The following is a 27,187-nucleotide window of genomic DNA, read 5'->3' on the forward strand; positions in this document are numbered from 1 at the left end:
ACACAGCCACGCTGAGTCTGTTAGCCGGATAAATCCACTGTTGCTAAAATGTAACAGGAAAAAATACAAATAAGATATAAGATAATAAATGAAATATACAGCGCGGTCGCTGTAATAAGACAAATATTTAACAGTTGATATTTGCTGTTCAAACTCGGTGGGAAAACGTGACGCCACGGAACCCGGTGTGCTTCACCAAAATATATCCGTCCGGAGCAAAACGGCAATCTTTGGTTCCGGGCTTGAATGTAGCGTTCAAGAAGCCAAAATTAAGCCAGTTTACTCTACCATACCAATTAATTTTATAATAACGCGGTGTGTGTGTGTGTGTGTGTGTGTGTGTGTGTGTGTGTGTGTGTGTGTGTGTGTGTGTGTGTGTGTGTGTGTGTGTTTTCAGGTCATGTGAAAAAGTTTTGAAATATGCCAAAAAAAACGTACTTTTATTTATTTGGATATTTGACATTTGGGACTGTGTGTATGTGTGTTGAGATTTAACGTTGACACGTGAGCACTTAGATTTAAGGTAGGTTTAAAAATACTTACCTACATATTAAACACATTCTATTAAAAAGCATAAACACGACTAAAGAGGCGAGGATGAAATTAGACTTACAATGTAAATTTAGGCAGACAATTTTAGGATTTAATCAAGTAATGTCAGACACACCCGAGTTTCCAAATGAAATCCTTCGCAGAGGTGGTGGAGAAAAATGACTTGTAAAGGAGTCTGACTGAAACCAAAGATTTCTGGGACTTGACTCAGACTTGGACCTTTTCTCTTTTAAATATTGTATCCCTTACACAGAGAAAATGAGCAATATTTAGATTAAAATTCAGGATCAATATCCTCTTTTTTCAAATCAAATTGAATTTTATTTACTGCCAAATAAACTTTTCCAGAAACACTAATTTCAGGAAATTATTTATTACACTGTCATTAAAGGTTGGTCAAAATTAGGACAAAGCCTCAGGACTTGAGTGGATAAACATGACTTGTGACCTTTATTAAAGCATTTTGTTTTAAACTAATTTAAATAGTTTTTAATCACATAATATAATCCGTAATTCTCTTGGTCATCCTGCAGGTAGAGTTGTGTCTCCTTTGACAGTTTCTGCAGTTCAATTCTCAACCAGCAGGTGGGGCTGAGGGCAGCAAAAAGGAAGATGTGATGAGAGTTTGGAAAAATTTGTACAATAACTGTTTTTTGCTTCTATCAGACATGACTAAATAAACGAGACAACCACACACGGGTATTTTATTCCATTTATTTATTTATTCTATTCTTACTTTCACTTCTTACCATAAAATTGCCTTTACAACATACTTCCCTTGTAACAATCAAGATTAAATCACTTTGGGGAGCTTCAAAAATAATATACAGCTGTACCCAATACTGTAATAATTTATACATTTATATGTGAAAATAGGAATAAATTTACGTTTTACAGATTCTCCTTTCTACAATATTCTCTTTAAATCTTCCCATGTCACATAATGGCAAGCCATGCACTACTCCAGTAGTGCCGTTTGTGCCTTGAGCGAACTTTCTTTGGACACTGGAAGTGAGCTTGAGACAGAAAAACAAAACAAAAAGATAACGGATATTTACAGCTCAGGTTGACAGAATAATTTAACAAACTGACAGGAACGTGGTCAGTGCTTTCACCCCAGGGGCTCATCCTCACGTCAGCTTAGAGGCAAGGTTTGAGACGCAGAGGCACAGTGTTTAGACTAGCAGACCAGCTTCTGACTCTCTTTTCAGGGCGAACAAGAACAGGTTAAGTATTATCTAAAGAGGAATCGCTGATATTCAAAGCAATCCCATCTTTGGTCATTTTAAAACTGGAATTAAAATTAGATCTGGTTAAAGTGCAATACAGCTCCGATGAATGCAAATGTTTTCTGTCTAATCGTACTGTTGCCAGCCATGTTGGTCATCAAACCGTCAGAAACAGACAATATATGAAATTAAGCTCACATGTCTGGAATATTTTCACCCTTTCCCCTTAAAGAGCAGAAGACTGAACTGGGGGGTGAGGATGTAAGTGTTGAGATAAAAAAAAAGGAAAAAAAAATCGCACATCCAACAACTCCAGCGATGAAGGTCAGAGTGTGAGATCTGTCAGTCAAAATGCAAGTGAAAGATATACTAGAGATGTGAGTGTTCATGCAGAACCCAACTCCATCTGGGAAGACAACAGCACGATCTGCCACATCTGAACAGATCAGAGCAACATCAGCGTTTTGGAAGGGACCTCAGCGAATGACCAGGTTCAAGCCTTCTGTGCAACACACCCACAAACCTTAAAACATTCCCCCTCACATTTAAATCAGTGTACAACCTCCCCAGGGGAAGTCAAAACAAGGGTTTTTCAGCAGAACAGATCAGTGTGAGTTGTCGCTGAATAAATATCTGCATGTTTAGAAACAAAAGAACCCTAAAAGATGCTGTACACGCTACATGCTAGAGAGGAGTCCAGGCCGCTGTTGATCCTGTGTAAAACAAACAAAAACAAAACCATCTTTTCCTCTTGTGACTATAAAAATACCTAGAATCTAGAATGAGTGTAGAAAAATCTTTACAAGTCATTTACATCCAAGGCCCCCCCCCCCCCCCCCCCCACGGAGTGGCAGGTGAAGAAGAGCATTGAGATAGTGGAGAAGAGTGGGACACCAAACAGGAACACTGAGCACACTGGTGCCACGCAGTTCAAAAACAACCTGCAACATTCCCGATCTACTAATCAAACACAATTCCCAACATCCAGGTAATCGTCCACATCAGGAGAAGGAACAAAGAGCATGTTTGTTCAATCAGCCTACACCTAAAGGACAATCACCGAGTGTTATTGCTGCACAAGTTCTGCCATGTTTTCTGGAAAAAAAATCTAGCTATAATCTAACGTTAAGACACAGCTGCAGGATTGTTTGAGGCCACATTAAGCATGGCGGTACAATGGTGCGGTAACAGCAACTAATCCCACGTTTACATATTCACAAAGGCTGTAAAACGATCCTCATTTATGACTTGATCCCTTCATGATGAACAGCTTTACAACAACACATCAAAACGTAGTGCAAAGTACAACCATTCAGTCCCTTACATACAATCGGTCAAATGCCGGCATTGCAGTTGCAAGAACGGTTTTACTGACAAAAGTAAGGATGAGCTTCTAGATTTCACTCAGAGAGAGAGAATGCTGGAATCAGGTGGGCTGTACTTCAAAAACCAAGTCGCTGAGAGATCTCATCAGGTTCCCCCATGTCAACACGTGTCGGTTGAACTCTGTCTAATGGGACGAGCTGGAAATGTAGTGCTTTTTCAGCCCACCTGAGATCCAGGACCCTGTTTCATCGTTAAAAATGAACCACCAAGCGCTAAAAACAGCCACTTTGATTTTAAACTTGTGAGACTTAGGAACAAAATAACGAGTCAATCTTTAGACCTCCTTTTATAGTCAACTGGCCCAAAACTAAATACAAAAGGGGCTGTAACACACACAAACACACAGGAACAAACCCTCCAGACATTTCTCATCTGCACATCAGCAGAAACGTCCCTCACTTGGGTTTGCTGGGATGACAGCCAGACCAGGCTGAAGAGCAGCATGAGAAGCTTTAAAAACAACCTCCTCTCCTCCTCCTCCTGTGAGCGGCGCTTCATGATTAGAACGACTCAGCGCTGTTCAGGGCATCGGCCCACAGATCTCCATCCTGGAGCAGACGGAGCCGAGGCATGGGTGGAGAGTTGGTGAATAACCTTTTAGAAGGCCTTCTGGTCCAACTGTTTTAGCTCAATCCAAACAGGAAATAGGAAGTCTACCGGGTCCCTCTAGCCACAAACATGGACGTCACCAGAACCCAAGTGCCTTCAGGAGGACGAACGTAAAGATTCACACAAACTCAAAGAAAAAAAAAAGCTTATTTTTTCCACCAGTTACGGATTTCTCAGAAATCTAGTATTCGTCTTTTCTTGAAGAATGTTGGGAGATGTCTTCTTTTTCCAGATGAACGTCTGAATATTTAGATTTTTACATCCCGTCTGAATCGTGTTCCTCCTCCTTCATGTCTTCATATATATGTTACAGCCTGTGGAGTCAGAGGTCCCTCTGGCTGTGTGGAGTCTATTTGACCTCCAGGATGGAAGGGTTGGACTCCATGATGGCCACAATGATTTTGTCTATGTAGTCCTGGAGTCTGTAGTTTATCTCCTCCTGCTTGTGAACCGCCTCCATCAACTAAAACAGAAAAACTGACGTCAGGAAGAGTGCTGCTGAAAACAGAACATTAAAACGTTAACACTAAACCCACCTCTGCACGAGACACAGAGCTGATCTCAGCTGCCAGGGAGTCGGAGAACGAGGCGGTCATCAGATTCTTGGCTCCCTGGATGCTCAGGTTGATGATCTGTCCGTTTAACTCGTCATTCTGCTCTTTTAGAGAGCGGTTGTCCTAAAGGAACACAGAGGCTGTAAAACCTCCTGCAACAAAGAGAAAGAGTAAAACGAAGACTGGACAAAGCGGCAGCCACCTGTTTGAGGCGTTTGATCTCCTGCTCCAGCTCTGCTTCGCGGGTTCGGGTCTGATACTCCTGCAGCCCCGCCCCGGGGGTTCGGCCTCGCTTTGCTTCTGCCTCCAGCTTGTAAAGCTGTAGGTGCTCCAGCTGTTTACGCAGGTCTTCAATAAGCTGAGGGACAAACGCATCAAAGGGGTGAAAACAGAGAGATAAAGCTTTATTTATAGAGCAGAGGAGGACAAATTACAGCTAAATCTCAGTGTACATATAGGATGTTTGAGCCCACCTCCTGCGTGCTCTCCTTCTCCTTCTGGTTTTGGTGTTGCTCATGACTCAGCTTGTCAGCCATTTTCCTGCGTGATTCTGTCTCTTCCTGAAACCTGTCCGACAAGATTTCTACCTCATCCTGAATCTTTAGTTTTTCCTAAAAATGAAAAATTAAAGGTTGGAAGAAGGGATGTTAAAACAACTTGAACTAATGAGAGGAACGTGATGATGAAAGCAGAAACGCGGTAGTTTTACCTCCTCTAGTCTCTCGATGTTTGCTCGAAGACAAGGAACACAGGACCTCAGCTCACTGTTCTCATCATCAAGCTGCTGCAGCCTGAACAAAACAACACATCTCATGAGATTTCAAATAAAACCTAAAAGACAACTTGTCCTGGTCTCTCAACACCACAAGGTGGCAGTAAAGAGTCATACACACTCTAACACAAACATGACCGCATCCTGGTCATCATCTGAACCTGCTCACCTGGCCTGCAGGTTTTCCAGCTCCAGACTCTTTTCCCTCTCCAGTTTGCTCAAAGCATCTTTGTGACGCCGAGTCTCTTGTTGCAGCTGCTCGTCGGCTTGGAGCTCCTGCTCCTTCAGCTGCTCCTCCAGCGCGTTGGCCCTGTGCACCAGGTGAAGGTTCTCCTGACGCAGCCGCGCGTGCTGCTCTCCTGATGCCTCAGACTCCTTCTCCAGCTCTGCCACGCGGCGCTCCAGGAGGAGCACCTGGGAGAAAATGACGTCAAGTCCAACGGTCAATCTAATGCTCAAAAGTCTTTCATTTGATTAATCAACTGGTCTCAAATTAGAGGAGCACCACCTTGTCTGAGATGTCATTATCAGCAAGCTCCAGAATGTCCCGCGTCAAGTCACTCACGGTGTCCAACGTCATCGAGCTGTTTTGGAGGAGGTGTCTGAGAGTAAAGAGAGGAACAAACATTATTCACAATAAATATAAGGGCTCTCCATTGAAACGCGGGAGGCTTTTGACCCACCTCGCCACTTTTTTACTGGACAGCCTCTTGCCAGCACTGGATGGGGAGAAACGGAAAAGGGAGAAAGATCAGGAAGATGAAACGACTGATACGATACTCCATTTTTGTCTTTTATACTTAGAGCTACATTCATAAAACAAAACGGTATGTTGATGTTGAGTTCAACTAAAACTAAACACACACACACACACACACACACACACACACACACACACACACACACACACACACACACACACACACACACACACACACACACACACACACACACACACACACACACAAACGTCTCTACAGAGAGCTGATGCTGGATCAGGTTTGCTAAACAGGTTTAAATGGACCTGGACCAGAATCACAGAAACATTCATAACCTCTAAATCACTTTTGCTTTATTTTAAACTAAAATCACAAAGTAAAACAAAAATGATCACTTTTTTTCCTTTAACATTGAACTCTTATAATTAGGCTGCTTATTTGTAAGTTTCTGTAATTCTACTAATGGTCCTTAATCCTGGATCAGCAGCTGTTCCAACAAATCCTAAAATCTCCGACTACGGGAAAACTATTCTGAAGCAACACAATCTACGTGTTAAGGCATGATGTGAAATAATCACTGAGCCGTGAAAACAGCATCACTTTTTCATCCATTTAAAAATCAGATGAATGCAAATACCTGCGCCAACTTTCAGGTGAGCATTTTAATTTAGTTGGTTTTAAGAAACATGTTGGCTGTGGATTTTTAAACCAATGCTGTTATTAACAAATCAGAGCCGACTCTGCAGGAGGAGGAAGGCCCAGGTGATAAAACACACATGTGCGTAAGTATGTGCCATCACAACACACAGCATGTTTGCAAACCAAGACAGCATGCACACATTCTGAGCTGCATCTAATCAGCACTGCAAACACAGCTGATCGTCCGAGCGGGCTGGGGGATGACGCGTTACCTAGTCATCTCTAGGAAATTGAGGCGAGCCGAGAGGTCCTCGAGGCGATTTATTTGTTTGTGACACTGGCTACAGAAAAAGTCCAGCGCCTCCTCCCTGAGATAGCTCTGAAAGCGGTCGGGGAGAGAAGCAGGTGTGCTGGAAAGAGGAAAAACAGGGAGGAAGAGGGGGAGGTGGTGGTCAGTGACAGACAGGAGGTTCAGGTGGGACAGAACACCTTTGGGGGTGCAGGTGAAATCCACAGAGCAACAGTGAGAGGATTTTAGGTGAAAGGAGACGTCAAACAGGCTGCAGCGTGGCTGTGAATCAGCGAGTCCCTCAGATAAAAGAATCAGTTTCCTCTGTTCAGAAGAGCTTCACAGACCTGCAGCAACAGCTGGGCTTACGGCGACACAGAAACAGGAGTTTTAACAATCTTTTAGCTTTATAGAGACAACTGTTCCTGCTGAGGCCTCAGTTCACAACAAACTGGAACGTGTTTCTGTTTACAGAGGCAGAAAAAAAGGACCAACGAGGGTCACAACGAGTCACTTTCTCCCAAAGCTGGGAAGGAACACGTGTGTGTGTGTGTGTGTGTGTGTGTGTGTGTGTGTGTGTGTGTGTGTGTGTGTGTGTGTGTGTGTGTGTGTGTGTGTGTGTGTGTGTGTGTGTGTGTGTGTGTGTGTGTGTGTGTGTGTGTGTGTGTGTGTGTGTTCGGTGCTGTGTGTTCGGTGCTGTAGCGTGTAGATGTGGGCATGTGTGTAGGCGGCTCTGCTCCGTGCGCACCAGTGAGCTGAAACACGGTGACGCATTCACACTGAGTGGGTGAAGTCTGTGGGATGCAGGATTTTTTGGGAGATTATAAATATTTCAGCTTAAAGTTGAAGCAGATTTCTGCTCAAGCTGTCTGGGAACAATGTTTCACCAACTAATCAGGCTGGATTCATGGATATTTTGTTAATTAATTAGCTCCATTATCTTCTCACATCCATGTTTTTCCATTAGCACGATACAACATGCATGAGGAGAATTTTGCTTATATCGGTTTTTGTCAGATGCATCAGGTGCTGTAGCGCATTGCATGATAGGATAGCTAGGTGTATAAACAACACAAGCATTGCTTTGTGTGTCGTGAGCTTATAAAGCTGCAGAAAATGCTACACTCCATGCTATTTTCACTAGAACCCACTGTGTGAAGACCTAGTTTGGATGTCCTATAGATGTGGTCTGGACTGACGGACTCAGTATAGACATGATTTGTACTAAAGTAGTCATTTGCATTTTTTTTACCGTGGGCATCGGAACGAGCCCCCGCAGCGTGAGATCAAACTCTGAGCTCTAAAGCCGACCTTCATCCGCATACGTCACGTGATCAGGAAGCAGAAAATCCATGAGTTAGGAGATCGTTTTGGGCCGCTGCTGTAAAAAAAAGCGATGAGCGAACCAGAAAAGCTTCTGCCGATCACATTTCAACAACGGATTATGAAAGAACGGATAACGCTCGAAACGCGAGGATTCCTCCTGATGTAAGAGGTGAGTCTACTCTTTGTTTTGGGTGTTTTGGCGTCGACATCATCCTAGCGCAACATTCTGTGGCTCTTAAAAAAAACAGTAAAAACTGAGAAACGCTGGCAGCGAATAAGTTAATGAAAAATTTATGGAACTAAAACGGAGGAAACGATCATGACCTTTTTTTTTTACTCTGTTAGTCAAAATGAAAACAAACTAGCACGACATCTGATGTAGGTGTTGTTTCTGTACCTGCTTGTAACTTATACTGATAATAACTTGTTTAATTAAAGGCTCGTCTAGACAATAAAACCAGGCGCAGCACCTGTTAGTGGAGTCATGTTTCTGGAAGGCTACTTTTTACTTTTACTTGACTATAAATATGTTGAGGTAGTGAACACTTACTCAAGTCATATTTTCGGCAGTAATAAAACGTCTGAACTCCTTTTGGTTCCTCTGAGGTCGTAGGGATCTACGTTGTCGACTGTAGACAGTTTCTGAAAATACAGATCCCTGTCCTCCTCTAAAAGTTTATTCCTGTAAGGAGTGCATACGTTCTTGTTCTTTTTATTCATCCTTTTCGCTGCTGCTTCAACTTCAGCTGTGGCTTTCCGTAGCAACGCGAGTCACACCCCCAAAAATGGTGCTAAGGGGCTGTGGTTGACATGCATGTCATGTGTCTGACAAAGACAGATGAAGAAATAGAAAATTAAGTAACTTTAGAAATCAAAAAGGAGATTCAACAATAAGCTGGTGAAGGTTCTCAGTCATCCAGGTCATGGTAATCTAAAGGGTTTAATTAAGGCAACTGGACTCTTTTGGTTTCTTGAAAACATTTTGCTTCTCATCCGAGAAGCTTTTTCAATTCTGACAGGAATATGGGAGGGTCAAGCTTATAAATTGTAGCCGTTTGTTGTTGCTTAACGAGCTGAAACTACCTATGAATGCCCCACCTCTCTACTCCCTAAAGAGTTGCTAATGTCGTTAAGACCTATTGTGTCAGTGAGTGTGTTTACATGCAGCCAGTAACCCTTTTAAAACACAAATATTCACAATAACCGGGTTCCGAAGGTCCTTGTAAACACCGCCAAAAAGTCGGTTTCTACACCTGGGGTAACCCTTTTCTAACCCGAATGTTTGGTCGTGTAAACGCATATCGGGATATCCCCATCAAGGCGTGTGTTCTGCGCATGCTCTGTTCGCAAGGAATCTTGGTCTTTTGAGTAGCGAGACGTCTTGTATGCGCCAGAACACCGGAAGTAAACAACAAGTTGGGAGCAACATGGCGAGTGGCGAGTCGCGGCAGGGCACCACACTTTTGGAGTGACGAGAAAACCTCTGTCTTCATCGGTCTGGTGAAAAGTATGAACATTATGTCTTTTGTTGACGGCCGAAAGTACAGAGACAGCGAAATATACAAGAAGGTAAGCGCATATTGCGTCTTGACGTAGTCCATACGTCCTGACGCTACCCCAACATCCGCATTTAAATCGGGTTATGCAAGTTAGGGGTAGCTCTTTCTATTTATGCTTGTAAACGGGTTATTCTGATCAACTCAGAAACCCGAATGCCGACCTTAACCCGATCATAACCCAGATATTGGCCGCATGTAAACGTAGTCAGTATTGCTTTTTTGACAAAGCTCCTCAGAGGAGATGCAAAAATCCAGTTGTCTCCAGAAGCAGACATGAAAACGGGTCAAGGGTGAAAAAGGTGCCGACAGACATTTTTTAAAAAAATTTCTACTGTTGGTGTGTCGGGGGCATCTTAAAAATCCTCTTGAATATTTTCCCCAGTTGATAATATAGAAACTGGTTGAACTGGAAAAGCTGGTCTAACTGCCCCCCCCATGTTTTCTCATCAGATCTGCACGAATCATGTAGGTGACCCATTTTGGATTCAAAACTGCAAATTTCGCCAAAAGGTGAAGGATTTTGATGTCTGCAGATGTCCAGCTGCCTTCACTGAACCCTTGATTAGATTCAGCAACTAGCAGCTAACTCATCAGCTCTGTTGGATGTAATCCATTTCTCCAAACAGAGGCTGTTCAGGAAGCTATCTCCAATGGTTATTATAACCTTTACACATCAAAATGGTAAAAAAAAAAAAAAAAAATCCATTGAAGTCTAAAAGTGGTTAATGAACCAGCGCTAAACCCAGGCTGGCCCTTTGTTACAGAGCAGGCAGTAAGTGGTTTAGTTTCCTGGCAAAGCTTGGAAATATCAGCCAAATGAGAAATGACCATTATCCAGCTGAAAGGGGCGAGGGAGGGAAAAGGGAAAAGACCTGAGTAAGAGCATCAAGTGTTTTTGTTTGGTTAGTCAGCCTGTATCTGTATGACAGGAGTGACTAGGCCCTCTCAAGATGTCTGAACTCCACGTCCGCTCACGACTGTCCCAGAACACAGCAGATGCCACCTGTAGCACGCACCGACTCAAACAGGCACAGAACATCCAGGATGGTAACAAAAACGCAGTCAGCATTTTCAGACTGATAAGACAAGAGCAGCTCCTCTTATCTCGCCCTTAGACAAATAAATGAGGCAGACTAAAGGGAGAGGAACGTCTCTAAATAGAATTTGATGAATGCTTGACGTCAGACTTTAGAAACTTCTCTCTCTGAAGGATTGTTTAATTCTGAAATTAAACATTTGGGCTGTCTTAATTTAAACCCGGCTTTAGTGTCAGGTTACATGATGTGAACAGCAGTGTGTGTTTCTACCTGGGAGAGAGAAGCAATGAGCCATTGGCGTGCTCGGGCGGCGGTGAGAGCAGGGAGTCGCCCTCTACCCTACAACCGTCCACGCTGCTCTCCAAGATCAGCTCTGAAGTGTTGCTTTCCCCAAAGTCTTCAAAGTGCTCCTCCTCTCCACCGATGACCGTCACCAGCGAGTGGTTGTGGAGCTCAGAGTTCAGGGAAAACCTGGGGGGCATGTACAATCGTGTTAGCAGCTATGCTAATAACAGGGACAACGGCTAACAGAGTCCGACTTACAAAGAGAAGGGATAAGCAACAATGAGGCTGATGTCTGAGAGGGTGGAAACGGTCGTGTGATGGTGACTCAGTCAAACTAAATGAGCTACAGAAGCCTGGAACTGATCAGGCGTTGGTCTAAATCCCAAACAAGCACAATTAATCTTCCCCTGAAGAGCAACAATCTGGACTTGTTCTTCAAAAGGTAATCTCTTAATTCACATTAATCCCAAAGGCTGCTCTGCCTGAAACAACAGGCCTGGACACTGAATACAGAAGAGAGGAAAACGCTTTAGCTCTCAGCAGCAAGTGTGTTTGGCGTTGGAAGTCACGACTGAGTAGAGTTTCAATAAAGGTCGTATTTGTCTTTAACAGGAAAGGTGAAAAGGTTGCCTTTCCTGTTGTCTACAGGAGTTGTTGAACACAGGATGAGGACGGCTAACTCAGCAATAAAAGCTCGCTTCCTCAGCAAACTAAAACATTACTCATTTAGCTTTTCTATAAGAGTAATCCCAATCCGCTGCTTGGTTCAGACAAACATCTAAAATCATATAGCAGTGGTTCAGCCTTAGCACTACCTAGACAGAGTCAAAGCTGAATCACTTCAACAAGAACGACTGACGCCGTCGTCACTTACCCTTTACCCAGCCTCTTACAGCGGGGCCCCATATTGAGGTCCCTCACACTTAGAGATGGCGAAGAGAGAGAACGCATCTTTAACCGCCCTCCGCTGCCCTGGCGTGAAAGCCTCGGGGCAACTGGAGTTAAAACTCCTGACAACCAGAGTGGAATCCTGAAGTTTTACAGGTTTCACCAATTTAAACAAAGACCTAGGCTTCCCAGTTTGGAGAGAAGCTAACAAGAATGCCCAAATAACATGGCGGTAACATCCAGAAGGTCTGAGGCTGCAGCGTTAGAGGGTTGATTGTGATTGGCCTAATCAGATTTGAGGCTCAGTGACAACCAACAGACAGTCCTGCTGACTGTCCGAGAGCCGAATGTGTGTGGGGACGCATGGGCAGGACAGAGGAGAGGGGGGGTAATCCTGTTAGAGCCCTAATCTATAGCTCAGTGCATATACTCTTCTTAACACGGCACTGGATTCTGTGTCTGGACTGGGTTCACCTCGCCAACCAGGACAACAAAACACTGGTTTCAAGGGTCAGGATGTTTGTCCCCCACAGTTAAGCCTGTAATTAAAGTCCAACACAGCAAAGAGTCTGGACTCTCCAGTAAACTGAGCCCACAGTGTTTGGTAAATAGACTGCAGGAATGTGAGCGTGTCAAGGTCACGGACTCCAGAAGGAGAACGGTTAGATCCCAGTCAGCAGCAAACCTGGTGGGATGATGGCTTGAGTAAGTGGGGGAATAAAGGAACCAGACTAGGCTTTGTCAAAGGGAGCTAAAAGAGAAAATACAAGGTTAGAAAAAAATGAGCTATGTCAACACTTCCTGGAATTCAAGGCTCACACATGGACTGGGAAGTCAAACCCCTTCCACATCAAGCAGACCACTAATCCATCCTGAAGCCGGATGGACAGGCCACTTGGTCAGCAGATACCAAGTACCAAGGCTGAACTGGACTTCCTCACGTTTGGCCAAAAGCCTGAATCAGCAACAGTCATGTGCAGGAGTACAGCGCTAGCCTGCAGCAGGTGTAAACAGTAAAGTCTTACCGGCGTGAGGAAGGGCCGTGATCATGTCACGCAATGATAAACAAAGCTGCATTCAACATTTAATTACAATTTCCTTTTTGTGGTAAAGAATAGCTGAAAACACCTCCCTAAGTGACGACGTTTTCCCCTAAACTCACACTTCTCATCAGTATGGGCGTTAGGGTAAGTCAAGAGGAGCAAATGCATGTTTAGCTGACTTCCTGCAGATTGGTGTACACATGGGAATTTAAGGTTTTAAGTCAACGTAGTGGTGGCAGTCCACCGCCACCATCTAATCTGCCGTCTGACCCAGATAGAACCCAAGTGATCCCATATCGGGCGCGTATGGTCATCAATCATGTGATGGGTGATGGAGGTCAGTGCAGCAACGCTTCAGGGTTAACCTTTTGGCTGGAGATTAAAAACAAGAACTAATGGTAAATTTACGATTGCACCACGTTGTTTTGGGTATCGAGACAAACAAATCAGACGTAATTGTGACGTAAAACAACTGATTCAGAATGAAATGTGGTCATTTTTAGACAGATTGAAGAAATGTGAGCATGTGGGGAAAAACACACACACACAGACCTATTCCCAGCATCTTCAGGGTCATTGAGTGTTGCTTCTATGCCGCTGTCCGTCTCCACCTCTTCATGCATCTCAGGAGGAACCAGGGCTCCAGTGTCTTCATCTGTGAAGGTTTCACACTCGCTGTATGTGCTCTCAGAGCCCAGGTATGCACTGTCTGTCACCTCATTCTGCTGCAAATACAAAAAACAAAAAACACATTTTATCAGCTGACACACCAATCCATAATAATCTGGATAATTTACAATATAGTACCAACAGGGGAAGTTTATGAGTAGGACTTTATCAGCAAACAAGGATATATTTTATTGGACTACTTAAAATAATTAAAATGTCAGCAGCTGATCAAAACACTAAATGGAAAAAAATACACACATTTTCAAACGGAGCTCATTTTGAATGCGAGTGGGTAGAAAGACAAATCACACAACACCACAAACATCCAGCCATCACTTTACCGAGTCGTAAGACAAATCCTCAGGTGTCACAGCTGCAAATCAATAAAAGAGGACGTACCGGTTTGCATGGAGGAGCAGCAGGAGCAGGGCCCAGGGGGATATTCACCATATCCAAAACCATTCTGCCCAGTTTCACTGCCCTGCCATGAGAGCCTCCCAACACCTCCGACAAAACACGCTCAGAGTGTTCTCAGGAAAAAATGTAAATTACTGCCACACCGTGTTCTGCTCCAGTGGGTGGTCAGAGGGCGGAGACAGGGTCAAACTCCAAAGTCAGCTGTAGTGTGGGACCAGCTCCTGCCAGCTCTAAAGTGAAAACACTGCACCATCAGCTGGCCAAGTGTTTTAAATTTCCTGTCCAAGTATTAAGCGTATCAATCACTCTTCCACGTTCCTCAGGTCTACAGCTGCAGTGAGAGAGAACTACAAGTCCCAACGCTGTGCGCCAACAGGAAATGAACGTGCTGTTAGACAGCGGCGATGGGGAGGACAACGGTACACGGTGTTTTAAAACAACGATAACGACAGAATTGCTCATTTGTGATGTGTGGAAAACCCACAGCTACCTTTTAGGAACGTTAAACTTAACACGAGTCTCTAAACGTGTGCTGGATGGGGTGTTAGTTTCCTCATGCCAGGATTCAGCTGAACACCCTCGACTTGTTTGTTTTGAAAGCAAACAGCAACAGAACAGTCCTGCCTTTGAGAGGAGAAGCTCCCTCTGCCTGAAGTTTCAGGGGAAAAAACCAACACAGGTGTGGCGTACGTCAAAAAAAGTTTAAAGTTCTCATGAGTTCCAGTAAACAGCAGCCGGGTCAGCTGGGGAATATTTAATGTAAAATAACACACAGACTGGGTATACCGCACGTATAGTTCATGCTCACATTGAATACCTAAGATTATGAGTACATTATTAAATAGATTCAGTTTAAAATAAAGAAATCTATGCTTAAAAAGCTGAAATTACAAAAAAAGGCCCCAGTACACACCTTTCCCTGTGTTACAGACTTGGGAACACAGGGAAAGGGAAACAATACCTTTTCTGATTAGAGTACATGGGGATAAAATATTAAATAACCCAAATCTCATTTTTACCCAAAGATTTTCTTACAAAGTATCTTTTTACCAAAGGTATTAGATGAATCCCTGATTTAGATGGTCAATTAGACACTTCTGCGCAGTAACCAGACCTGGTGGGGGCGCTATGTGTCAGCAGTTCCTAAACATGACAGGAGGGGGCACTAACGAGAGAGAGAGTGAAACTCCTACAGGGAACAAAATAGGAACAAAAGAACACTTGAATCTTGCAGAGGCCAGCAGTACTGGTGGTTAAATATACAAGTTTTGTGCACGAGGGGAGGGAAGAATTCCAGATATGTCGACCACAACTGTAAAAACACACGTCTACGAACCTTCAGAAACCCCTGCACATTCCAGTCTGTTCGATATTTGTTAAAGAATACGCTAAAGCCTCTACTGCCAGATGCTATTTTGTGTCAGCCAAACCAGCGTGTTGGGTCTGTGGCGCCCGCACAGAGAGGTAATGATAGTGCTGCAAGCCGCTGGGTGGATTACAGCAGGTCAGAGTCATAGTGCACCAGGAGTTCATGCTGTGGCCTCTCTCAGGTCTGCTCGGCTGCAAACCAAACACACCGACATGTAAACTACGTGTCTGACAAGAGAAGGGTTAAACCTCACCTCGTCGTACTCCTCCGGACAGCCCACGGCTCCGTCCTCTGGGCTGTAGGGGACGTTGTAGAGCTGTGGCTCAGGGCCTAGCAACATGAAACGGGATGGGGGGGGGTAAAGTGAGCAGAACAAACAAAGTCAGTCACAGAGACTCAGCAAACATAAACCTGATGTAAAGGGGCACACGTCATTGTACAAACAGATATTCAATATGCAGAGAGAGGAGCACAGAGGTGTCTGCTTGTTTACTTCCTGCCTGAAATGCCCAAAGCTGACTTGTGAGGAGAACTGGTGCCATTTAATAACCAGGAACAAAGCAGAAGTAGAAAAGGCAGAAAACGATCAGAAATATCGTCACCGTTTCAGAGTGGTCTTATTCTAACTCTTGGATTAGGTTTGTAAGATGTGTTGACACTTAAAACAGTATTTCTCTAATGTGAACCCAACTGGCTTCCTGGTACATGTACAGGCAGCAACCCAAACGTGGTGTGACTGCAAACATTATGCACCTTTTACGCTCAGATTTCCACAGAAGCAGAGATAAATAAACATATAGAAACTAGGGACTAGAAGCTACCCAGATCACATTTATATCGGTCAGTGAGCACTCTGCGCTGCAACCTGAGATGGACCATCGAAAGTCCCATCAGCCATTCTGCAGCTCTTGTAACTAGTAAACAGAGATGTGAAAGACGCCCTGCTGAGGGAAGAGAACACAAACAGAGATTCCAGCGTACCAGTCCACCCAAAGGGTTTGGTGCTCCTGGGACTTATGTAACACTTTGCCCGAGCGGCCCTGCAGATTGTTAAACTGAGACAGGTCTCCAGAAGCTGTCCTCTCCTGAACAACGCACCTGCAGACTCTTAGCTCACCTCCCCTCCATAATGCCATAATGCCATAACACCACATGGTGCTGTGCATTTCCAAAGCCAGCAGGAATGTCTTTATTATAAAAGCAGACATGTCAGCGATGACGGAGGCAGAAATTAAACAGAGGAGGCTGATACTGAAACTGAATCTCAAGCAGGAACAGCAGGTTTTGGCTTCTTTTAAACGTAGACACAATAAAGGTAAACGGATCCAGCAGATCTAATGACAGATTGTTAATAGAAGAATTTTACCATCAGTGTACAAGCAACCAGGGAAAATAAATATCAGACTATCGTACACGGACGGGAAACCGTTTTCCTGCCAAAAACATGGAACGGACTCACCAAACATCAAGCGGTAAACACAGTACTTAAGAGAGGAGCATGTGACAGTGGGCAGGAGCTAAACTCAGTCAAGTTTTAGTTTAGCACGTGACCGGGAAAATGAAAAAGTCCTGTGATCGTTAGGCTTCACTGGGTCATACATAAAATAATCAGTCTGCCAGAAAAATGACAAGTCAGACAAAAAAAAAAACTCTTCAGTTCTGAATTTAGTTGACAAAATCAGAAAATCTGAAGAATTGAAAGTAAAGCTGTAATTTCTGCTTTGTTCAGTGAAAATGAGCCTTTACTCATTTTGAGTCAAGCATACACTGGGGGGAGTAAACAATTTGTGATCACGTCTGTATATTTTTAACTATCCCATCAAATAAATGAGATGACCTATAGATTGTTTTCTTACATTACATCATGTAACCATGGCAACTGACACAAGCACACCAAGCGGTATAAAAGAGAAAAATAAATCAGCTGAAACGAGTCTTTTCTGGTGTTAAAGCAGTCAGTAACTACAGTAACGTGGTTTTTAACTCACGCGAAACACGATACCAGGACTTTGAATAAACAGACGAGTTACAAATGTATCCAAGTTGAACATATTTGTCCACAGATAGCAGTGACTGAATGTTTTCCACTTTTACTGTGATTTTGATAATGATGCCTAGGAGACAAAACAGAGTAGCGGGAGAACGAGGACAGGAAGGTAAATAATTAAAGAGAATAAGACACTCAGCCCAAACCTCAACTCTGTCACTCTGGCTCTGAACCAAGGCCAATCAGCCCGTGCGTGTGTGTGTGTGTGTGTGTCACACTTTCCAGAGCATGACTTATTAATGCCCAACGTAACCAGAGCTGAGTAACCTAGAAAGCCTTGAGAAGGAATCCTAGAAATCAATAGGACGTTGAGAATGAGACATCACCTGAAACTCATCAACTCTAATGCCGAGACAACCATCATGCTTTCACTGAACATTAGATATTTTGCTAATCTGAGAAATGGAGCCAAATGACCATTTATCTGCCTGTTTGAATACCTCTAAATCTGTAATACTGATGAAACTAATATTAGCCATTCCCTCTGGTATTAGTGGACTTTTAATATAACTGCTGCAGTTACGATCAAAGTTATGAAGCACCCGAGATTCAGTTTAAAATATTGAAAGTTTGATGACAGGTCAGGAAAGAAAGCAGAAAAAAAAGTGTTTTTACAAAAAGAGAAAGACTAGAGGAACGCTGGTCTCACCTCCATTGCTGATTGCTGAGATTCCACGGTGGAAGTCTTCAAAACTGATGACTCCGAGGCCACTGGGGTCCAAAAACTTGGTCAAATCCTTCACCTGAGAAAAACATGGAAAACTAATATTAGCACTCCTATGATTTAAAAAAATCTATTATAATGCAATAATTTTTTTCTGTCTAGTTGCTTTGGGATGATGCAAGAGAGTTTTTAGCACAATGGGCCAAATGACTAACAGCCAGTGTTTGCTTTGTGACTTCACACAACACAAAAGAACAGCTCTGCTTTAACTGCATTTAGGCCATGGTGAGTACACAACAGTTTTACTCACATGGCTTTAGGTTCTGATGACAGAACGTCACCAATAAAACACGTCTGACCGTCAGAGGAAAATCTACTTTTACTTTATAGGATGCAGGGCAATAGCAGGTTTATTGGGAGCTTTCTCCGTGCAAATTATTTTAAAGCACTCTGGGAAGGAAAACAACACAAAAACCATACCACCAGTGGCTTTTTAGCAAACCGTTTTCTGGATATATCACTAAAACACAGATGTTCAGTTCAGCATTCACAGCACAAAGCATCACAGCTACACAGAAGCTGTAGAAAACAGGTTACATAAGAGCACCTACATACTGAGCCTTCCTTCTCCAGTATCCAGGCAACCAATCCCTTTAGTTATTTATGTATGTTCATAAAAACCTCCAATAGGGCTTTTATCAGGGAATGAAACATAAACCAGTATTTATTCATTGATCAGACCACCCAAGACTGTAATGGTTCCGCTTCTTCTGCGTTAATTCTACCACTTACAGAAAACAAGCCGATCTGCTTAACAGCTCTGACTTGACTCAGGCTAAAAAATCCTAATAAACCTACTCCAGCAACCCCCGTGGATTACAATCTGCCTTTGATGAGTTAAACCAAGTTGTACTCAACTAAAGTAAAGGAAGAGGAGATGTGACTAAAAGGTTGTGAACGGGGACACCGCAGCAGTCGGTTTAGCAAGCGTACGCACATACATTATGCCTCACCCGAGGCGCAGTGGTGCGTTAAGTTGGCTTTTTATACATTTCTGGCCAAAAAATAAATTGGTTGAGTCTGAGGTCAGATGTAGGTGACTGAATATACCTCAGCACACAGTCACGGTTTACAGGAAGCGGTTTTGTTCCATACAGAAACACCTCAGTGCATCTGCTGTGTGAGGTGAGAAACCTGAGGTGTGACTGACTGGGGAATTCATTATGTGACATGTTATAATTAGCAGCAGACTGGTACACTGTATTGTTTCTTAAGCCTGGGACTGGGTCGGGTCATTATTAAAGTCATGACTGTACAACTGGCAGGTTTTAAGCTCCCTTCCATGGCCTACATCGGAGTTGGTAATACTTTACAGCAGCCCCTGAGGTCTGGTGAGCAGAAGCTCATCGGCTATTCCTGGTTCGAACCTAAAAATGGAAAGGCGAACATGATTTCAGAGCTGGAAAAGCCTCTGCATGGCTGATTCATCTGAATGAAAAAAAGAAAAAACGGCACCAAGGTAAATAATTCACCAAACATCAGCTGCCTTCAGTATGTTTGTCATAACTGTCTAAAAGTATGAATTTCAGGAAATTGCTTTTACTCTTTGCTAGATTCATGTTTTCCGTCTCACACAGTGATGCCTGAACAAAACGATTTTATAAAACGTGCATACTTTCTGGAAAGCCGTTTAATTATCCAACAATTTAAGACACCTACATTTATTGCAAGGGCACACTTCAAAAGTTCAGCCACAAACGGAGCTGAAAACTAAACTCAAATGTCAGTTCCACGGCTTAGCGAGGCAGCAAAGGCACTGTGGTTTTTCTGTTTCTTCTATTCGTGTCTAATCAGTGCCGAGGCACGCCCGAGCGCCTCCACGCAGACCACTGCTGAGCATAACCCACCAAGAGGAAGAATAGCCTTCTTCAGAGGGAATTTACATCAGTTTGGAAACAAAACGCAGATACCCTTCTTCATGAGCATGCTGTGATGGCAAATGTGATGCTAAAGGGGAAAAACTAGCAGGTGTCTAATCAGAACTCATGTTTAGGCTGGGGGACATTCCACTGTGGATTAGAGGTGCAGCACATAAAAAGACGGGGGGGGGGGGGGGGGGGGGGGGGGTTGTTTCAAAATGGGATAGATAGTGTCGATTCACGGGGGCAGTTCAGTTGGCTTTTGTGAAGAATCAGGTTCAAAACTAGAGAGGGACTGGTGAGAAATGTCTTTTAGGAGGCAAAATTCACTGATTTACAACAAACGGTGTAACATGTAATCACCATCTGCTCTCCGGTTTTCCCAGCTCTGTCCACAAATACCACTAAGCTACAGCGAATGAGATGTTTTAACTTCACACCAACAGTAAAGGCTACAGAAAAGAAACGGAGTGCCAGCATGTAGAACTAAGCAGCATGTTGTGGCTCTTCATGTTTGGTCTGACAGACTTTACATAAGGGTGCACAAGTGATAGGAGTAAATATGGTGTCCATCACATCCAAATCTAAGAAAGTACCAGCTGACATTGATGCAAATGCTACAGGAATACCTTCCTGCTGCCACACAGGGGAATTTGCAGAGAGGTAGAGGGAAGCAGAATGCAAATCCCGACCCATCCTACAACGCAACTACAAAGAAATGCATACTGCAAGGCTCAGTGGGAACAATTAGCTGTTGTCCAAACTAACCAAACACTTCCTTTAAACCCGTTTTTACACCCAAAACCCCCTCTGGTTGTTTTATAGTTGTTTAAGCATCAATGGCTTCCTTTCCCTCCACTTTTCTCAACCACATGCTTAAATACTTATGTCACCCTCCACTGCCCAAAGTATAATTTTGTGGATCAGACTTGCTCAGGCATGAAGGCTATTCATGTGTGAAGTGTGTTTATCTCCAGATTACTGTAATATGAGGACATACCAGGGTAAAGCTCATTCAAACAGAAAAAAGGCACACGTGTGTTCAGCTGATGTTAAGAGCGAAACATTTCCTACCTTGGAGAGACATATCAGTGTGTGTGTGTGTGTGTGTGTGTGTGTGTGTGTGTTAACCTTGTAAGATCAGCAGAAAATCCACTAAAATCTTACATTTATTAGAACAGATTCCATAAATTCTTCAGATTAGTTGGTCTCCTTCCGCTTTACGGTTAATGAAAAAACCGAGCATGTCTAAATCTGACTCTCAAAGTGTAAAACGATGGGAATTTGAGAGAAGTTAGTCATAAGGGCGCTCCATCAGCTCCTACACCAGATATCCGATAGCCAGAAAACAGAAGATACCATCCATCTGGTTAAGGTAAACCTTTCAGATCAGTCATCCAAATTAAAGTAACAGTAACCGTTTCCTGATAAGAAAAGCCTCTCACTGCCAGCGTTTCAGTGTTTTTACTGGTTTTTGAAGAGTCACAAAACGTTGCGCTCTATGATGATGTCAACGCCAAAGCTACCAAAACAAAGAGTAGACTCACTTCTTACATCAGGAAGAATCTGCGTGTTTCGATCATTATCCGTTCTTTCATAATCCGTTGTTGAATAGTGAGGGCAGAAGCTTTTCCATTTCACGACTCACTTTTTTTTTTACAGCAGCGGCTCAAAACGATCTAACACATGGATTGTCTGCTTCCTGATCACGTGACGTGTGACTACGTGGATGAAGATCGACTTAAGAGCTGTGATGTTAGTTCTCACGGTGCGGGGGCTCGTTCCAACGCCCGCCCCTTCAAAAAGCAGCTGAAGACTCACTTGTTCGAGCTGGCTGTTGTATGACCTTCTTCACCACTCTATTCTGCTCTCCCCACCTATTCCACCTTCCTCAGATTTGATTTCCCTCTTTTCTATTCACTCTCTCTTTCTTAACATTTTTTTATCACAATTGTCTATTTTTGCTCATTTTAAATATATTTTTAAACATTTTCTAAATGCTTTTTTTATACTTTTACATTTTTTGTTTTTGTGAAGCGCCTCGTGATTTTTATCTTGAGAGGAGTTATAGAAATTATATTTTCTTCTTCTTCTTCTCGTCAATAGCGGTTAACGGTTGTATTTAAAATGATGACTTTTGTCATTGATGGCACTAAATGAGTTAAGCTCAAGCTTTAATATTGATCTCAGTGATTGTTGTGTTAGAAATTTGACCAGTTTCATATCTGACACCACTCTGCAGCCCTCTGCTAACCAAAAGCCACACTTTATAGTTTTGTGAAGTGGGTAGGTGACCTAGGGGAGCTCTTTACCTGCTTTACGGCTGTTAGCTGTAATGCTAGCTGTTAGCATCTTCACAGTTCGCAGATTGACAATAAAAATCTCAAGAAGAAAAAGTAGTTTGCTTTTGCTGTTGCTGTTGGCATCATGGCGGATGTCTTTGGAGGTGAAGCAAAGAGCTAAACCAGTGAGAACACTGGTGCGACCTACACTAATTAGAGGAAGCTAAAGGAGGCTACAAAACCATGGACTGATGGTGGCCTGACTTTGTTGCTACTGGACTTGTAAATAATATTTTTGTCCAACATTGTGGATCTTTTTACTTTGTGGTTTATTTTAGTATCCGTTGGCTGTTAGTGTTGGCTCATTGTTAGCGCGAGCTACAGCAAGCTGCAGCAGGGAGTTTAGACAGATGTAATTCCACTTTCATCCAGTAAAGCAAAGGAGCAGGAAACTGCTCACAGTTACTTTAAAACAGGTAAAAATGTTGCCAGTCTTCCAGACACCAATGTTTTTAAACGACTCTGTCATTCCTCAGCACTTCAAACAGGTGAACCTGATTTACAATGACCAACAACAAAAACATAGCTGTTTTGTCATTAAAACAAGCCTACAGTTGGAAATGTGAGGTTCCTCTGACTCAGGAGAACACATTTTCCTCTTAATCCTTCACAATTCTCTGGCTGGGGTGCCACAGATACCCATGAGCAGACATGGGACAAATCAGGCGCTTTGAACTGGGGAGGAGGGATTATAGCATTAGTAAACCAGCAGCACGCGCACGCACACACACACACACACACACACACACACACACACACACACACACACACACACACACACACACACACACACACACACACACACACACACACACACACACACACACACACAGGTGAGCCCATGTGCTCACACTAATGTCCAGTTCACAAATAAAAGAATCAAAGTTTGAAGCTTTTTAAACACACGATGGATCAAATATTTGTTTATAAACTCATAATTGTCGCAAATAATGTAAAAAGCTCTTACAAAATGATGTGACTTAAATATATTTTAGCAGATTTTGAGCTAAAAGCAATTATTAAAAAGGGAAAAAAGAAAAGAAAGATTGTTAACAGATGGATGTCGTTAGTTACAGACATTTGTTTACCATCACTCGCAAAGATGTGATCATGCTGCTGAGTTCTTGTAAACGCTCAAGCGCATGGACAAGCGGCAAAGGAAATTAAACTAAAAATGTGTTTACCTGTTAAATGCTCAGCTTTCAGCAGGAGGCAAAGACTAGCTCCACATTTACCGAACCAGGGAAAATGTTTTAAATAAGTTTTAGAGTTTTAGCAAGAGTTTGTAACACCATGCGATTCTAAAATAATATTCAGCAGCAGCACAACAAAAGGCTGAGAGGACATGGGTGGAGCAATAAGCCCCACAGATTATCTCTGGCCACAGGACATGTAAATGAGATGAAGCTTTGTCATTTGACATATGGATGAGTTCCAAACCTAACTGACTTCATGTAAAAAAAAAATATGCTTGACAGATTTATCTAAATGCTGACATAAATCCTAAGCCCATCACAAAGATAAACGCTAATCCAAGACTGGTTATAATGAATACGCTGCTCTGGTGTAACCCACATATTTTCTGTTTGTTAAGAGCCAATGGGAAACACAGCAGGGGGGGTGGAAAAGTGCTTTACAGCATGTGAAGAGCAAAAAAGCCCAATTAAACCATTAACATCAAAAATTCAGACACCCAGTGTTTTAAGGCTAGTGTAAACATCCAGCCTTAACGGTGGAATGGTTGGTTCCTCAAATCCTAAAGCAGACAAGCTGAGTGAAATCCAGGGATGAAATTCGAGTGAAAGCATTAAAAAGGCTTCTTGCAGTGTGCCCTCTAGAGTCATGCAGAAAATTAATAATAAATGGAGCTGTGGATCACATTACGTAGTTTCACTCCACGCACACAGAAGAGGCCCTTACAAAAAACGAGCACAAAGCTGAGGCGTCTCACCTGATCGGCCCCATAGGCAGCCGCAAACTCCATAAACTCCTCAATACGAACGAAGCCATCTCCATCTTGGTCTAAAGCATCAAACACAGCCTTCAGCGGGGAGATGTCGTCTTCTCTTGCATTTACAGCTGGGACCACTGGCAGTGAGTCACCCCCCACCATCTTAGAGCGGGAGATCGTCCCCACAGTCCGCTCACTAGTCCATTCAGCTTCCGAAGAAGAAATGTTTACGTCCTGAACTGAGAAATCAAAAGAAGCCGCTTCATGATGATCCGAGCCCTGGAGCCGGCTGGTGCAGGTCAGCCTCTCCTCTTCCCTCCGCTCGACCTTCAGACTGGGCGCACTCCCATCCATCAAATCCTCAGAAATGTTCTCCATAGAGCTACCCTCGCTGGCGAGATCATCACGACAGCAGGCATCTTGAGTCAGAGGCAGTGTCAGGAATGAGGGTTCGTCTGACAGACCCGGAGCAGGTGACTCGTTCTCACTCAGCTGCTCCGATGAGAAATTCGCAATTACAGCAGCTTCCGAATTTGCCACCTCCAACCTGTCTAATTGAGCACCTGTGCAGATATTAGACACAGGACTGGCAGGGCATAAGCTACTGTCAAAATCTAAAAGCTCCAGATCCAACAAAGGCGCAGATCCTTCCTGTGGTTTGCTGGTGTGTGTGTCCTGCTGGTAGCTCTCAGGTAAACTTTGCACTGTCGTGCTACTGGTTACAGGCAGGTCAGTCACTTGATCAGGGAATAAACCTTTGTCTCCTGTTTCAGGTGACTGTGAGGGAGAGAGAACAGCCTGCTCCTCTTGAGGCACCTCCTCAGTGACACCCTGTGGTTTTAACTCACTTGTAGATTCCTGGGTGAGATGCCCATCTGAAAGATCAACTAGCAAACACGGATCCCCTGCTTTCGTCTCAGAATTACTCCTGGAAATCCTAATTGGAGAAGATGGCACACTGAGGTTTATTAAGTCAGCATGGTCACCGAGGACATCTGAGCCCTCAAGAGGGGGATCTAGTCGGAGCATCAGCTCGTTACTGGCAGAGGTTTTCTCATATACATCTGAAAAGTTGGGAGAAAACAGCCACGACAACGTGCAGTCACTAATCCCATCCAGTCCTTCCTTTTTTTCTTGGAAATGTGTGGGCTGCACTCCCTCGAATGGCAAATCCCCACAGGGAAAGGTAGAAATGTTTAAAATGTGGTCAAGTTCTACTGGCTTATCCATAAAAACCACGTTTTTCTCATCACTTTCTGGGAAAAGCTTGTCCTCCTCACCTTTCCTGAAGTTCAAACCTGCCTGGCCACTCTTGTTTAGACAGAGCACACCCCCATTGTCTGAATCCAGCGTTTGAAATCCCAGAGGAAATGGCTGCTCTGGCTCCCACTGAGCGTGCCCCAGAGGCCCAGACAGCACCGTCGGCTCCATCTAGGTCCTGGCTACTCTACTTCATAAACTCCAGAAAGCCTGGGAGGTTTTATCTGACTGCTGTCTTCAGTTTCAGTGCCATGTTTTCATACGGCACTGAGCATCTCAGGTTAGACACCGCGATAACTTCCTTCTAACGATGTGAAACGCGATCATATAGGAGTCATAAACTGAGCTAGCACCAGTGGGTTTGAGAATGTTTACAAATACATCCACAGAGAAGGTAATTTCAGAGTTAACGTAGACACGTTTTGACTCACACTGTGCATGTCTGTCATGGCTGCTTCACTGCTGGATGCCGTCGCCAATTGTTTCAGCCTCAGCTCATCCAACATAACTTTACCTGGAGCTGCCAAAACACCGAAACGAAGAGCTGACGCAGCTAACAGCGTTTAAAGTCTCGGGGACCCTTGGAAACGTTAAAGATGCTAATTTGCGCGTCAGTTACGCGTGTTTGTCAACATTAGCCTCATTAGCCGCTTATCTCGTCATCAACCGCAACCAGCTGATAGCGGAACGCACACCCGAAATAACCTCCAGCTGTTTAAATTCTCATTAAGAAGAGGCAAAGCACATGTAGCTCCCAGCGTCTTTCTTCCATTGCGTTTATGTTAGCGACTGACGTTAACTCCTCCCTTGTCCGCGGTCATTGGCGGAGGACGCTGCTAGCCGACTAGCTACAGAAAATTAGCCCGTAAGACGACATATGGTTCGTTTCCTCCCTAATAAAAACAAACTAAATGTTAGCTTTGTATCAGAACATAGATGTAAATAGCCGTCCATTCCCAGTACAACGCTATTGCCTCATTTCGGTTCCGCTTTTCCAGCGTCAATCCACCTGTGTAGGGGTAAGCCAGGCCAGAAGAGTGACGAGTCGAAACCGTTATTTCCTCTTCAGGTGTCCGCGTCTCGCCGCCTCATCTGATCCACACCCACAGCGAAACGACTGGTACGGTAACCGAGGTAAAGGGCTCCATCAAAAACGGAATAGGTCCATCGGTGGTGATCACAGACGCCGAGAGCTCTCGCATCAGCATCAGCAGTGTCCTATCCTCCTCCTCCGCCTCCTCCAGCCGCATACTCTCACCGCTGACGTTTCACGCAAGCGTAGAAAATACCCCGCAGTATCACCGCTGGCATCACACCTGCGTTTTCATGTCTGTTTTGTTTTGTGCTCTAAATTCAGCATGTATTGTTGTGTAATGTGTTGGCCACATTTTAGGAAAATTATGCTCGTCTTTTAAACTAACAGTTTAATGACAAGTGAAGCTCTCAGTTAAATCATACAAAGGCTGTTGAAAGGCCCAAAACAGTTAAATATTTGTTTTTCTAAACTCATTACTAAAATAAAATTAAAACAAGAAATATAATGGCTTTCTAGACCTGTAGAGGCACATTCATTGTAGTCAAACATATATCCATCAATGGAACTGCTGTGTGTTAGCGCCGCCGTCTGGCTGCGATCGATATTGCATTTAATCATTAATCGTT

General features: G+C 43.6%; 1 protein-coding gene across 1 annotated transcript; it reads right to left on the reverse strand.

Moving 5' to 3' along the window:
* Window positions 1-3,990: 3,990 nt before the first annotated feature.
* On the reverse strand, window positions 3,991-25,861 carry rab11fip3 (RAB11 family interacting protein 3 (class II)). The gene is made up of 14 exons (XM_015963410.3): window positions 24,266-25,861; window positions 18,039-18,132; window positions 15,596-15,672; window positions 13,440-13,612; window positions 10,942-11,142; window positions 6,733-6,870; window positions 5,786-5,821; window positions 5,611-5,704; window positions 5,272-5,516; window positions 5,040-5,121; window positions 4,804-4,941; window positions 4,533-4,688; window positions 4,313-4,453; window positions 3,991-4,239 (listed from the first exon to the last, which is right to left on the reverse strand). Exons 1-14 carry the CDS (start codon window positions 25,694-25,696, stop codon window positions 4,126-4,128), a joined length of 3,120 nt encoding a protein of 1,039 aa, XP_015818896.1. The 5' UTR covers window positions 25,697-25,861; the 3' UTR covers window positions 3,991-4,125.
* Window positions 25,862-27,187: the final 1,326 nt, after the last annotated feature.

The sequence above is a fragment of the Nothobranchius furzeri genome, chromosome 16 (assembly GCF_043380555.1).
Source record: "Nothobranchius furzeri strain GRZ-AD chromosome 16, NfurGRZ-RIMD1, whole genome shotgun sequence".
Lineage (NCBI taxonomy): Eukaryota > Metazoa > Chordata > Actinopteri > Cyprinodontiformes > Nothobranchiidae > Nothobranchius > Nothobranchius furzeri.